This window comes from Balaenoptera acutorostrata, chromosome 3, assembly GCF_949987535.1.
Source record: "Balaenoptera acutorostrata chromosome 3, mBalAcu1.1, whole genome shotgun sequence".
Taxonomy (NCBI): Eukaryota; Metazoa; Chordata; class Mammalia; order Artiodactyla; family Balaenopteridae; genus Balaenoptera; species Balaenoptera acutorostrata.
In genome coordinates, this window is record NC_080066.1 from 144,450,292 (window position 1) to 144,464,780 (window position 14,489).

General features: G+C 46.2%; 1 protein-coding gene and 1 long non-coding RNA gene across 5 annotated transcripts in view; both read left to right on the top strand.

Moving 5' to 3' along the window:
- FNTB (farnesyltransferase, CAAX box, beta) overlaps nt 1-9,334 on the top strand; it is a 73,356-nt gene extending 64,022 nt beyond the window's left edge. For all 4 annotated transcript variants that reach the window (XM_007184299.2, XM_057544787.1, XM_007184300.2 and 1 more), the window contains 3 exons: nt 1,980-2,091; nt 3,541-3,655; nt 7,833-9,334. In XM_007184299.2, the coding sequence (XP_007184361.1) occupies nt 1,980-2,091; nt 3,541-3,655; nt 7,833-7,964 (359 nt within the window). In that variant the 3' untranslated portion in view covers nt 7,965-9,334. The remainder of the gene's footprint in view (nt 1-1,979; nt 2,092-3,540; nt 3,656-7,832) is intronic.
- Nucleotides 9,335-12,658: 3,324 nt separating this feature from the next.
- LOC130707771 (uncharacterized) lies at nt 12,659-13,724 on the top strand. Its single transcript, XR_009007802.1, has 3 exons — nt 12,659-12,739; nt 12,819-13,379; nt 13,507-13,724. It is a non-coding gene; the product is annotated as an uncharacterized LOC130707771 (long non-coding RNA).
- The last annotated feature ends 765 nt before the right edge of the window (nt 13,725-14,489 follow it).

Sequence of the window (14,489 nt, forward strand, 5' to 3'; positions counted from 1 at the left end):
CAAAGGACAGACACTCAAAAGGAAATAGAACCAATAAGCAAAAGTTATGGGAACAGTTCACCCTAATTAGTAACTAAAGGCATGCGCATCAAAACAAATGATCAGGTACTGTTTCTTTTTAACATTTTAATTGCTGAGAACTTTTTTTTCCACAGTAACCAGTGCTAGAGGTAGTACAGGAAAATCTTAAATTTTGCTGGCAGCTATATAAAGTCTTAAAGCAGTTTATCAGTATCTATTAAAAGCCTTAAAAATGTTTATTCCCTTTAACTGAATCATTCCACTCCTGTGAATCTACTTGAAGAAAATAATCCTAGACATAGAGAAGATTCACAAAGATGTTTATTGCAGCATTTTTTATGATTGCAAGGAACTGGAAACAACCTTGGAAACAAGATAGAGTGAAGTCCCATCATATATGTATGTATCTCCTACAGAGTCCCCTGAGCTCACAGGTGGAGAAAGAACAAAGAGGAAAGTAATTAAAATAGTGTGAGCGCTTCCTTCAGTAAGCCTGTGTGCCAGGCTGAGCATGAGAGGGGGGACCTGAAAGTGCCCCTCCTTCCTTGGGCTCAGTTCCCACGTGCCTCTTCTAGTGTGAGCATCTCAGGGGCAGGGCGGGACTCGGGTGTTGAAGATGAGTGGTTTTTGCACGTGGCCCCCAAACATCAGCTGACCGTGCACCTCATCCAGTGCTCAACCCAGGAGACGGCGATCACTTTCCGACTGCACCCATCTCTCCTCCCATCTCTCATTTAAGAAATCTAAAAATGATTATTTTCTATAGTATTCTATGTATATAAATATTCCAAAATTAACTATTTTGCCTACATATTCTCTTTATGTACCACATTTACTATAAACTTTGATGAATTTTTACCACAGAAGATTCTCTACTCATATATATGAGAGTTTGGATCCAGAGCCTATATTGATGCCATGACCTTATGCATCCACTTAGTGAAATGCTATATGGCTCTTTAGAATGATGGTTATGAAGATTATGTAGCAGAACAGAAAAATGTATGCCTGTAGAGTTAAATGAAAAATGTAAGATACAAAATTATCATACCTGTATAGAAAAATGCATAGAAACACAAAAAGACTGGAAGAAAAATTAGCTTTCGGTTGTCATTTACAGATTGTTTGCTACCTTTGTAGCCCAGGTATCAAAGTATAAAATTAACCAGAGATTTAATGCACATTCTATATGTGTATTCCCACATAAATGTTTCCGTGCACATCTATCTATTGATTATTTGTCCCTCCTCCTCCCTTGATAACCGTGTGGTCCACAGGAGTCTCTGACTGCTGATTAAAGTACTGCTGATTGGCAGTACTTTAATATTATCACCAGAATTGCTAATTTCTGCTTGGGCTATCATATTATATGATGCAGGAGGGTGGTTATTAGAATGCTTCTTAGGGAAATTTTTTGAGCCAAAAAACTAGTTGGAGAATTCCCTTTACAGATAGACTAAATCCAGGCTAAGACAAGTATCAATAGAAGAAACAGACATTATTACCCCATTAGAGTTCTCTTGGCTAATTAGAGTCTGGTTAGCAAGTTTCAGAGATGCACTGGAGGAAATGTCTTAAGAAGCCCAGGGAAAGGAATTGTGAACCAAGTCAGGAGCAGTAGCAGAGGTCAGTCTGGTAAGCTGAGCTAAACAGTTTGTCCATGCCTGCAAGGGGCATGGTTTAGGGTGGTCATCCAGGGTAAGGGGACACTTCAAGTAAAGCCAAGTGCCGCTCTGACCTGCTGCTCTTTGACTCTTCAAGGTTCAGGAGAAGGGACGTGTCTCGGGACTTGGGTGAAGAAATCAAGTGTCCCAAGAATGTAGTTTTCAAGATTAGTCCAAGGAGAATAGAGGGAAACCCTGACAGTTCCTAATGGATCCTAAAATACAAAGAAGTCATTGATCCTTTGCTGGACTTCTCCTAGGCTCCAGCCCACACTGATCCTTTGTCTTCTGCAGGTGACCCTGCCCTCAGCATGAGCCGCTGGATGTTTCATCAGCAGGCCCTGCAGGAGTACATTCTTATGTGCTGCCAGTGCCCCACCGGGGGGCTTCTGGATAAACCTGGCAAGTGAGTGCCTTGCCTCTGGGGAGGGAGGGACGGGGCGGGGCGAGAGGGGTGAGCACCTCAGGCCTACTCAGAGCCAGACGGGGTGGGCCTTTCCGTGCTGCTGCTTAGTGCACGTGTGGCATGGGAGGAAGCAGCCCAGCTGGGAGCACCCCCATCCAGTGCCATCCATCCATCCTGGCCCCTCCAGTGCTCTCCTTTCCCCAGCTTACTTGCACCCCCTCTCCAGTTAGGTAAACAGATTGCTGTGTGGGTAGCTTTTCTTTCCTCTTATTTATTTATTTATTTTTTTATAAATTTATTTATTTTATTTATTTATCTTTGGCTGCGTTGGGTCTTTGTTGCTGCGCGCGGGCTTTCTCTAGTTGCTGTGAGCGGGGGCTACTCTTCGTTGTGGTGCGCGGGCTTCTCATTGTGGTGGCTTCTCTTGTTGTGGAGCACGGGCTCTAGGTGCGTGGGCTTCAGTAGTTGTGGCTCACGGGCTCTGGAGTACAGGCTCAGTAGTTGTGGCTCACGGGCTCAGTAGTTGTGGCTCACGGGCTCTAGAGCACAGGCTCAGTAGTTGTGGCACACAGGCTCAGTAGTTGTGGCTCGTGGGCTCTAGAGCACAGGCTCAGTAGTTGTGGCTCACGGGCTCTAGAGCACAGGCTCAGTACTTGTGGCACGCAGGCTCAGTAGTTGTGGCTCACGGGCTCTAGAGCACAGGCTCAGTAGTTGTGGCTCATGGGCTCTAGAGCACAGGCTCAGTAGTTGTGGCGCACAGGCTTAGTTGCTCCGCAGCATGTGGGATCTTCCTGGACCAGGGCTCAAACCCGTGTCCCCTGCATTGACAGGCAGATTCTTAACCACTGCGCCACCAGGGAAGCCCCTCCTCTTATTTAACCAAATTGATTTAAATAGAAGAGGATACAGGATTTTAAAACTCCTGAGTGTCATAAACAGAGATTACAATCAAGGCAACTATTACCGAGTACATTCAATACCTTTAGGTGCCAACAAAAAGGGAAACCAGTCAAATCCTGTTCCCTTTGCTGCTCACTCCCCACTCCCCCAGCACACACACACCCTGCTGCCTCTGCATCCTGGTCCAGCTGAAGGCCAGTCCCCAGCAATTTATCAGGAAGAATTTGGCCCATTCCTAGAAATTTTGATGTGGGATTTTTTTTTTTTAACTATATTAATTTAGCCAGCGCTACCCTGGAGAGCCCTTTCCAGAAGACAGCTGACAGGACTGACTAAGGTTACAGTTCCTGCTATGAAGCAGGGCGGAAGGATGGGGCTCTGAAAAACGCTGCTGGGGGAAGCCAGGCTTCGAGGTGCGTGGAGGGTGGGATGGGACGCGTGAGTGCTCCCCGGGCCTCTGCGTCTGTGCGGTGGCCTTGTTGTCAGGGGCTGTGCTGGGGCCGGATGGGGAGCAGAGGACGCCTGCTCAGAGTCGCCCCGTCCTTCCAGGTCCCGGGACTTCTACCACACCTGCTACTGCCTGAGCGGCCTGTCCATAGCCCAGCACTTCGGCAGTGGAGCCATGTTGCACGATGTGGTCCTGGGTGTGCCCGAAAACGCCCTGGTAAGGTGGGATGGGGGGCTTACCACTGCTTCTCCACAGGGCCCCCAGGATGGGGCTGGCAGGAGAGCAGAGCACCCGCTCTTGGCCTCCAGGACCGGCTGCACGAGGACACGGACAGGCTAGTGAACTCACCGTCCCCACCCTCTGTCTGCAGCTCGTTCTCCATTCATGAGCATCTGGCTGGCAAACTCGAGGTTCCAGGAGAGGGTCCAACCTGTGACAGAGGCTTTGTGCCTTTGTCCCACAGCCTAGGACCCAGACCACTTGTCATTAGTTCCCATCTCCCAGGAAGCTGGCTCAGAGGTAGCGAGTTTCTGCATCTGCAGCCAGAAGCCCTCCCCATGTGGCTGACCGTCTTCTGGAGCTGTCAGCTTGCGGCCATCCCTCCGGAGAAGCCCTCTCAGACCACCTTCTGTAAATGAGATGCCCTGAAACACTCTGCCAGAGCCTGGTTTGTGCCCTTCATAGCACCAGCACGATTTGTCATGCGTGTGTTTAACTGGGTTTTATCTGCTTCCCTCAAAAACTGTCAGCCCCGTGCGGGCGAGCTGTTCACCCCTGCATCCAGCCCCAGGCCAGCCTGGCCGCAGGAGATGCTTGTGAGCCTAGCCATGATCCTGAGACTCAACTCCGGCTAAGACTGTCTACGGCTGTCAGATGATGGGGCCTGTGCAGATTGTCATGAAATATTCCAACAGAAGAAACACAAATGGCCAGTAGGTGGATGAAAAGATGCTCAGCCTCACTAGTAACTGAGAAAATCCAAGTAACAACCCTTCAGCTGTTTCAAGTATTTGCCTCCTATGCAACGCTCTTCCGTTCTTTTCCCTCCCTCCTTAGCGTAACCCCATCCTAAATTTGACATTTATCATGCCTGCAAATGTTTCTGTGCTATTACTACATAGGTATGTATCCACGAACTATATAGAGTTGTTTTGTATGTTTTCGAATGTTTTATAACAGTATCTACCCCACCATTTATTCTGCATCCCTTTTCTCACCGACCATTACCCTTTTGAGGCTTAGTCGTCTTCATATGTGTTGCTCTAGTTTGTTCATCTTAACTCCTGTATGGTATTCCCTTGCCTAAGCGTACCCCAGTTTAATTTTCTAGTCTCCTGTTGGTTAACACTGAGATGGTTTCAGATTGTGCTATTACACAAGGTGTTGCAGTGAACATTCTTGAGTTACAGTTTCTGAGAGAGATACACCTTCATCCTCACCAGATGGCCCTGAATCTCGCCCCTGTGTGCTTGGGTTATTTAACGCTCACACGGCACCAAGATGAGTTGCTCCATAGTCAGACTTTTCCTTTCTGCCAACTTGACAGATGTGAAATGGTGTCTCAGTTTTGTTTTGCATTTCCCTGATTACTGGTGAAGCTGAGCATCTTTTCAAACGTTTGTTGGCCATTTGTGTTATGTCTTCTGTGAATTGCCAGCCAGCTCCTATCCTTTGCTCATTTTCGTATTGATTTGTAATTTTGTTTGCTCTTTTCTTATGTATTTGTAGGAGTTCTTTGTGTGTTCTTGATACTAATCCTTTGTCAGTGGTGTGTGTGTGGTGAATCTCTTCCAGTTTGTGACGTGTCTTTTCACTTTGTTTTTAATGTTTTTGTTGAATAGAAGATTTTAACTCTAAAGTGAATAATTTTATTTGCCTTTTCGGTTTTTGAGGGTTTTTTTTGGGGGGGGGCATTACTTAAGAAATCTTTTCCTACCCTGAGGTCATAAATATATTTTCTTCTAAACAATTTAAAGTTTTGCTTATCCCATCTAATTTTTTAATTCTCTTGGAATTGATTTCCGTCTATAGTGAGGGTGGGATATAATTTTATCTTTTTCCCATTTTGGTTAACCAATTGACCAGCACCATTTATTGAAGTTTACAACCTTTCCTATTGATGTGTATGACATGTGTGTCACATACTCAAGTTTCTGTATATGAGGTGACTGTTTCTGGACACACTATTCTGTTGGTCTGTTTGTTATCTTCGCTGTCTTAAGCAAATCTTAAATGCAGGTAAGCAAGTCTCACCTACCCACCTCATTCTTTTTCTTCAAAACTGCTTTGGATATTCTTTGCCTTCTGCATTTTAGGATTTCCTGTGCATTTTAGGATCAGCTTATCAAGTTACACACACAAAAAAAAAACTAGTGGAATTTTTATTAGAATTACATTGAATGTAAGATTAATGGGAGGGAACTGACTTTAACATTAAGGCTTCCCATTTATTTATAAGCACAATTCTTCAGATTTTTTACATTTCTTTTAATGGTCTTTTATCATTTTCTCCATAAAGGACTAGCACATCTTTTGTTAGACTTCTGTCTAAGAAATTTATAGTTTTTGTGTCTATTGTAACTGGAATATTTTTCTCCATTTTATTTTGTAATTGGTTGTTACTAATGTATAGAAATGCTATTGATAATTATAGTTTAACTTTGCACCCAGCAGCCTTGCTGAATTCTTTTCTTTTTGGCTGCTCCACGTAGCTTGCGGGATCTTAGTTCCCTGACCAGGGATTGAACCCGGCCCCCTGCAGTGGAAGTGTGGAGTCCTAACCACTGGACCGCCAGGGAATTCCCTCTGAATTCTCTTGATAGTTGTAATAGTTTGTCTATAGAATCTCTTGGATTTCTTATTTAGAACATAATGTCATCTTCAAGTAAGGAGTTTTGCTTTTTCCTTCCTGATTCTTAAGAATTTTATTTCTTTTCTTGCCTTGTAATGTTGGCTAAAACCCCCATGGAGTGTTGACTGGAGGTGGTAATAGAAAGTGTTCTGATTGTAATGGGAAGGTTTCTGTAATTCCATCATTGAGGAGGATGCTTACTGTGAGGTTTTGGTAAACATTTCATATCAGGTTCAGGATGTTCCCCTCTGTTCCTGGTCTACTGGGTTGTTTTTTTGTTTTATTTCAGTCATAATCTAGTGTTAAATTTTATTGAATGCTTTTTTCTCATCTGGCTTTTCTCCTTTAATCTGATGTTGTGTTTTGTTAATGCATATTCTGATGTGACCTTGACGTTACGGGATAAGCCCTGCTTGGTGATATAGAGTGTGGGGGGTGTATGTGCTGTTCTAACACCTGCTGGATTCACTCTGTTGGTATTTTTGGCTAGTATTTTTATTTAGGATTTTTTGCATGTGTGTTCATGAGAAAGACTGATCTAAAATTTTGTTTTATTGTATTCTTTTCCAGTTTGTGTTTCAGGATAATATAGCCTCATAAAATTAGACGGGTGTCTTCCTACTCTGCTTTTTCTTTGGAAAAGTTTGTATAAGTTAGAGATTATCTTGTAAGTTAACACTTGCTTGAGAAACCATGTAGGCCTGGTATTTTTTGGGGGGAATGGTGGTAGCAGAAAAAACAATTGTTACTGATTTAACTTATTCATATAGGTTTTAAAGAATTTCTTCTTGAGCAATTTTGAAAATTCGTATTGTTCTATAAAACTATTCAGTTTATCTGAATTTTTATACGTTTTCGCATGAAGTTGCTCATAGTATTTTCTTAAAATTTTTAAAATCTCTTGCAATTATGTCCCCTTCTTCATTGTCCCAGGGTGGAAGAGTCCTGAATACTGGCCTAGGATTGTGCCCTGTCTCAGACCAAAGTTTATTTTGGGTTTCTGTGGTGCAGTGGGATAATATAAAATAATTTATATATGGCCTGACACCTTTACTGAAGTGTAACAGGGTTGTGGTCCATTTTCTTGATTATAAATATAGATGCATGTTCATTGTTTTAATAATTGGAATATATATAAAAGTATAAATAAGAAAATTTAAAACAGTCATGTCATGGTTCCTATTTTGGCATATGTCCATTTTTTGCCTATTTATATAAATCACATCTATCAACACTTTAAAAAGTAAGTTTGGGATAATATCACGCATACTGATTTCCTCACTTAATATAAGTATTTGCCAATATCATCAAATATTTGAAAGCATGTTTTTTAATGGCTCTATAATATCCCTTTGTGTCCCACATACTGTAACATGTTTTTACCAATACCCTGTTGTTGAACATTAGGGCCTTATGAGATCCTAGCGCATCTCTGATGATTCCTTGTGTTACATTTTTACAAGTGCATTTAATGGGCAGAGGCTGTGCACATTTCCAAGGACCACTGGGGTGATTAACTGGCATCTGTTCTTCTCTTTGCAGCAGCCCACTCACCCTGTGTACAATATTGGACCAGATAAGGTGATCCAGGCCACCATGCACTTTCTGCAGAAGCCAGTTCCAGGCTTCAAGGAGCATGAGGATGAGGCAACAGCAGAGCCTGCCACTGCCTAGAGGACACGGTGTGCCGCAGCTCTGTGTTCACCCACCTCCCCACTCAGACCAAGGTTTATACGTTTCGATACATACTGCATTCTGTGCTGCACAAGCCTTGGCCGCTGTGAAGCTTGGTCCTCTGTCCTTTCTTGTTAAACAAAACAAAACTGATGGCTCTGTGTTTAGAGAACACAGTGGTGTGGTTTTTAAAAAATTCTTTCCACTCCTGTCCAACCAAAAGTCTTCAGCCACGCGGCATCTGAACCCGCTCTGGCCTGGCCAGGGTTGGCTGGGGAACAGTGCAGCTGTCCAGTGCGACCGTCGCATCGCAGTGAATGATGTTTGTGAGTGTTACGGCATCTGGAGTTGCTGCTGCGATTCCTCCTTGTGCCACCGTTAAGTCACCAGGAAGGTGGCCTCCGTGGGTGGAAATAAGTCTGCTCCATGCCTAGGCAGGGGCTTTGGGTCCCACCAAAATGAATTCTCCAGGAAAAAAACGTGGTGGCACTTCACTCAGAGGTGCCCGAGGCGCTCACCTCCCAGCCTGGTTACTTGCAAGGGGAAGGAGCTGGGGTGGGAGGAGAAAGGTCTCGGGAGGTGTGAGTCCCTCCCTGTCCACACTGGGCACTGACCACACATCTCCAAGGCCGGCTTGGGCAGGTGCATGGGCAGGATTTGCTTCAGCCCCACTTGTGGTGACTTAGACCCGGGAAGCCAATTATGAGTGGAAAATGAACCTCTAGTTCAACTCTGTGCCAGAGGAAGCAGCCCCAGAGCCCCCCCACTCAGCCCACCCCACCCCAAGTGCCCTGAAAAGGCCCTCTGAGGACCGTAAGGCAGCACCTTCAGCCCGTGGCCAGTCTGTTTCCATCTGTCTTCCACCAACTCCCAGCCCACCCTCCTCAAAGACGGTGTTGTCTTCTCTTGCCCCAAGTATTAACACTACTAAGAAAGACTTTCACCTTAATTTTTGACTCAGGATTTATTCACATCCTGCCCACTCCAGGCTCAGAGAAATAAAACCAAGCGCTAGATAAGCTGGGTGCTGCTGAGGCAGTAGCCACGTAAACCTGGCCGGGGCAGGGCTGAGCGCTGCCTGGCGTGTTCAGCCTGGCAGGGCCTCTGCTGCCCTCACAGAAGAACCCTTTCTCAGTCAGTGGGGTGTTGAGGAGTTGGCTCACTTGTCCACTGCTGCGGTTAGAGCGAGCTCCCTGTCGCTGGTCTGGCCTTTCTCTAAGCAGCCATGGGCTGTGGGCAGATGGGGGCCTGGAGATGCAGCATAAGGCTCTTCTCAAAAACTCTGGCCATCTGCTGCCTCTAATTCCCTAGTGCTTTGGTGTATTGGGCTATGTATTACCTCCTTGAAATAGTAAAAGAATAACCTTTTCTATGATGTCTCTCATTTGTGACTGGTACCAAGAAAATTCCTTCCGAGTGCCCAACGTTCGGAGTTCTGCAGCTTGCTCGTGGGTCGCCAGTCTCCTCCCGTGTGCGACTGCAGGCCGGGCGAGTCAGTAGTTACAAAGAGGTCTGACTTGCCTTCCTCCCTCACATCCCTTCTCCAGTCGAGGACAAGGAGGGGAAAAGCCCCCCGGAGCACTTCAGTTTGTCCCAGCACTCCACCCAGTTTCACGGTCTGGGAGTCTGTCTCCTCCAGCTGGCTATGAGCGGGGTCTGCGCTCCCGAGCTCTCACGCAGGCACTCAGCAGCAGGTGGGGTGGGTGACATCCTGGCCAGGGGCAGGGCGGAATCCTGTGTCACCTGGCGTTCCTCGTCTGGGCAGAGACCCTCTCCCAGGGGGAAGCCGAGAAGGCGGGTGCTCTGTGGCCTGCCCCTCCTTGACAGGAAAGGAGAGGGTACCCTTGGAGGTAGAGCATAAGCCAGAGCCACGTCCTGGAATGTAATTCCTGCCCCCATGCTGTTTTTTGCTGGGATAGCAAAAGTTCAGGCTACAAAGCAACATATTGAAATGCACCCTTCCCATCACTACAACAAAAGGCTAGACCCTCTACCACCACTAGCCTCAAGTTATTACGAGATTAATTGCAGTGATAATTGGTGTGGTTGAGACAGAAGGGATTGCTTCAGTCTGAACTGGCTTTATACCAAGGAGGGAGGATTTGAGGTGGGCCCCAAAGGGTAGGGGAGTTTACACTGGCATATCCATGAGACTTCTCTCTGCTCCCATTTGGGTCTGGAGGGTTTCCCAACTTAAAGAGCATTCAAAGTGGGTCCTGCAGGTAGATTCTCATATTTATCATGTGGATCCTTAAGTTGGAGGCACTTACACAGGATTCAAGGTAGGTTGCCCCAAATAAATATTTCCCCTATCAATAAAGGAATATAAGCCGACTACAGATCTCTATATCCAGATGGGCCCCAACGTCCCCCTTGGAACTATCTCAGACCCACCTTGAATGCTGTGTAAGTTGGGAAGCCTTCCAGACCCTACGGTGAGCAGAAGCGGGACCTCGTGGATAAGCCAGCGTGAACTTGCCTGAGAGAACAATACCAGTCAACAATATTCCTAAACTGCCCTCTGTTCGTGGTATCGTTTCTGAGTTAGAAGCCACTAGTTAGATTCTGGCCACTGTGTTGTGACAATGCAGGAGTGTCCTTGATGAAGCCACTTCTCAGGAAGACCTCACACAAAAGCAGAGGCCATAATATTAAATAACAGTTCCACGATGTCCTACCATGGAGGACTAGCCTTAGATCTTGGTATGTAGCCTCCTGGTGATTTAACTTAGCAGAGAGATGGAGTTTAGAAACCCCTGGCAGGGTGGTTGCTTACATGACCTTGGCTATTTCACCGGTATTAATTATGCTGTGCTTCTGGCAGGAGCTTGATAGCCGGGAACTAAACATGGAGCTTCTTGAGTGCACTATATTGTTGGTAGAAGTGGAATCCATTGGCATCAGAAGTCAGAGATGTACAGATAACAATGCTGACATTCCGTTATGAAAGCTGAAGAACTTGTCTCTTCTTCCCACCATGTTTACATTGATCCCACCTCCCTATGGAAGAGGGTCACTAGACTACGTGCAGGAAATAGCCAGCAGCTTCAGCATCCCGAGTCAGAGGAAAGGGTAATGGCTGGGGTGGGAAATGACTGTTCTTAGGCCTGCAGGCTTCCTAGACCCTCTGTGGCCAGGGCTACTAAGATACAGGCACTGCAGAGACCAAATCTTAACAAAGACATAGGATGTCTCGTTCACCGTCTGGGATAAGTTTGGTACAATGAAAGTCTGCTCTCCTAACGCTGATAATAGGGCTTGATATTAATACAAGGATACAGAGGTCTATGATGGACGGCTGTTCAGTGTTGCTTTCATTTGGGGATTCAGGTATTCATTTTGGGGAAGTATTTTGCTAATATTTTATTCTTCCACGATTTACACCAGGGGGCAGCAAACTTTCTCTGTAAAGGGCCAAATTACTAAATATTTTAGGCTTTAGGCTAAAATATTTTAGGCTTTGCAAGCAACTACTCAACTCTGCTTTACAGCTGCAGACAAAGCATGGCTGTGTTCCAATAAAACTTTATGAAAACATGGTAGGCCAGATTTGGTCCATGGGCTGTAGTTTGCCTACCCCTGATCTAGCCTAAATCCCATCCATATTCATTTAGCATTCTTCTACATCTTTTCATGGCTGGGATGCTTTCCATGTACATAATATTAGTGTTAAATGACAAAATGTACTTGGTAAAGTTCGGCCCAAACATTTTAGCCACCCACATGCACTGCTCAGGGCATTCATTGCCCTTGAACAGGAAGGAGAATTGTATGATTTAAGGAATTGTTGCAACTGACAGAAAACCTGACCCAAACAGGCTTAAAGCAAAGAGGAGATGTGTTGATTCATAAACTGAATCGTCCAGGAATTAGCTTGGCTTTCTGAGTGGCTTCAGTGGCTTTCCTTCCATCTTTCTATATCGGCTCCAGTCTCAGGCTCTCTGCATGTGGTTCTAAAATTGCAGTAGCAATAGCTCCAGACCTTACATCCTCTTAGGGTCAAGTTCAGCAGACAAGAGCAGCTGGCAGTTTCTTCCCAGTGAGTATCATTGCATTTCACTGACTTTGATCAAGCCAAGTGCCTTTCTGAGATGCAGTCCTGTGGCCAGGAGATTACAGTGCACTGATTGATCAAATGCTTCTCCCATGAGTGGGAAATGGGGCTCCATCAGAAGCACATAGTCCAAGAATGGGGAAGGAATGAAGCCCCAGTGCAAATTAGGGTTGTGGCCAAAAGGGGGAGATGGCTGCTAGAGAGGCAAAATCACCACGTTCTCTCCAATGGTGGATTCTAGAAACCTGTAGTGGACACTGTGGCATCCATTCCTCCCCTCCCCAGCTGTGGCAGCCAAAAGACTTGTGTGGGTGTGTCCCCCCTCCTACCTCCAGGCTGGGCCCTGATTGGCCTAAGCCAATCATTTGAATCCATCCCTCTGCTTGAGTAATTTGTTCAGGTTTAATAATAACCCAGGCCCAAGCCAATCAGCATGGTTTGTCCTAGCCTCAGTGACTGATTCAGAGCCAAGGATGTGGCCTAAAATAGACCAAAGGGAGAGAAGCCCTGGACATTTGATGACAGGGGAAAAGCAGTTCTCTCCTATTAGGGATGGTGGAATGTGTGGCCTGGGACTCCGACAACCATTTTCCTACCTAGAAGGAAGCCAGCCTTAGAGGCCAGTCCACACAGACTCCCTGAGACACTTACCGAGAAACACGGCCAGAACCCTGTCACACGACGCCTGCAGCCTGGATCTGCCTCTGCATTTTTCAGCTGTGTAAGCCACTGTGAGTTGGATTTACTATTTCTTGCCACCCAAAGCATCCTGATACATACAAAACTCTGTTGCGGATTAGCCCCAGAGCCATGAACTCCTTACCTGCTGCCTGGAGAACGCTGATCGCTCTTCTCACCTCCATCCAAACAACCCCTGAGACAGCCTCCTGGTCACCGTCTCTCCTCATTTGATCCTTGACTCAACCGCATGAGGCGGGTGAGGCAGGTGTGTGTCTGCATTTTACAACTGGAGAAGCAGGTCAGAGAGCTTAAGTGACTCACCCAAGGTTTCCTAGCTATCAAGTAGTGGAGTCTGAACCTGAACCCAGACCTGCTGCCTCCAAAGCCCATGTGCTTCCACCACCCCAGGTCTCTGAAATGGGTGGTCTCGGGGGTGGGGAGCAGTAGCTAAACCTGCATGAGTTAGCTCCAGGGGTGGACGACCGAGGCCCTGAATGCCTGCCCCCATCTTCACCAGGACAAGGACGGTGACAGAGAACAGCAGCGGCAGGCTCACCTCACCCTTCTAACCCGCTGCCCACTGTCTGTCAGGTCCCTGGCATAGAGCAACGCCCCCTGCACCAAATGCGTGCCACCCCAGTGCAGAGTGTGACGCTGCGTGAGTCACAAGCAAGGCCCCGGTGAGTCAGTCTTCCCGGGAGCTGACCACAGCCAGCCTTCTCCACTCCAGCCCGGCATGTCTGACTGGTTCCTGGACATCCTCTTTCACTTCCTCGCAATAGCCTCCTTGCCTCTGCTTTTTACCAGCTGGTGCAGCAGGTTCAGAGGACGGGGCCAGGCGGCTGACGATCCTCCCTCCTACTTCCCGGGCACATCCAAGGAGACCAGGCGGGCGGGCAGAGTGCTCATCGCCAGCCCAGCTTAGTGGGAAGCTTTCTCTGCCCCCTGCAGAAACACAGATGTGGGAAAACAACAACAATGACAATAATGCATTTAAAAAAATAAACTTTCACTGAGTTCCCATATACCCCTGAGTCAGTTTCCCCTCTTGTTAGCATCTCATATAAATATGATACATTCATCCTATAACTAATGGGCAGTATTAATATATTAACTAAAGTGCATACTTTGTTAAGAATCCTGATGTCCTTTCTCTGCCCCAGGATCCCATCCAAGATACCTCATTACATTTAGTCATTATGTCTCCTTAGGCTGCTCTTGGCTGTGACATCCTTAGACTTTCCTTGCTTTGAGTGACCTTGACAGTTTTGAGGACTCGTTAAGTATTTTGCAGAACGTCCACCAACTGGGATTTGTGTCAATTTTTTCTGATTAGACTGGATTTGGGGGGAGGAACACCACAGAGGTCAAGTGCCCTCTGATCACATCCTATCAATGGTACATGCTATCAACATGGCTCATCAGTAATGCTGTTAACCCTGGCCACCTGGCTGAGGTTTGTCAGGTTTCCCCACCATAAGGTTCCTCTTTCTTCCCCTTCCCCTGCTGTTCCCTTTAGAAGGAAGTCCGTGTGCACAGCCCGCACTTAAGGGATGGGGAGTTATGCCCCACATCCTTGAGGGTAGAGTAGCTACATCAATTATTTGGAATTCTTTTTGGGAGGTTTGTCTATGCTCCATTTATTTATTCAATCATTTATATCAGTATGCACTCATGAATATTTATTTTATACTTTGGGTTATGTATCAGTGTTCCAATACTATGTTTATTTTAATGCTCAAATTGTTCCAGCTTTGGCCATCAGGAGCTCTTTCAGTTGGCTCCGTGTC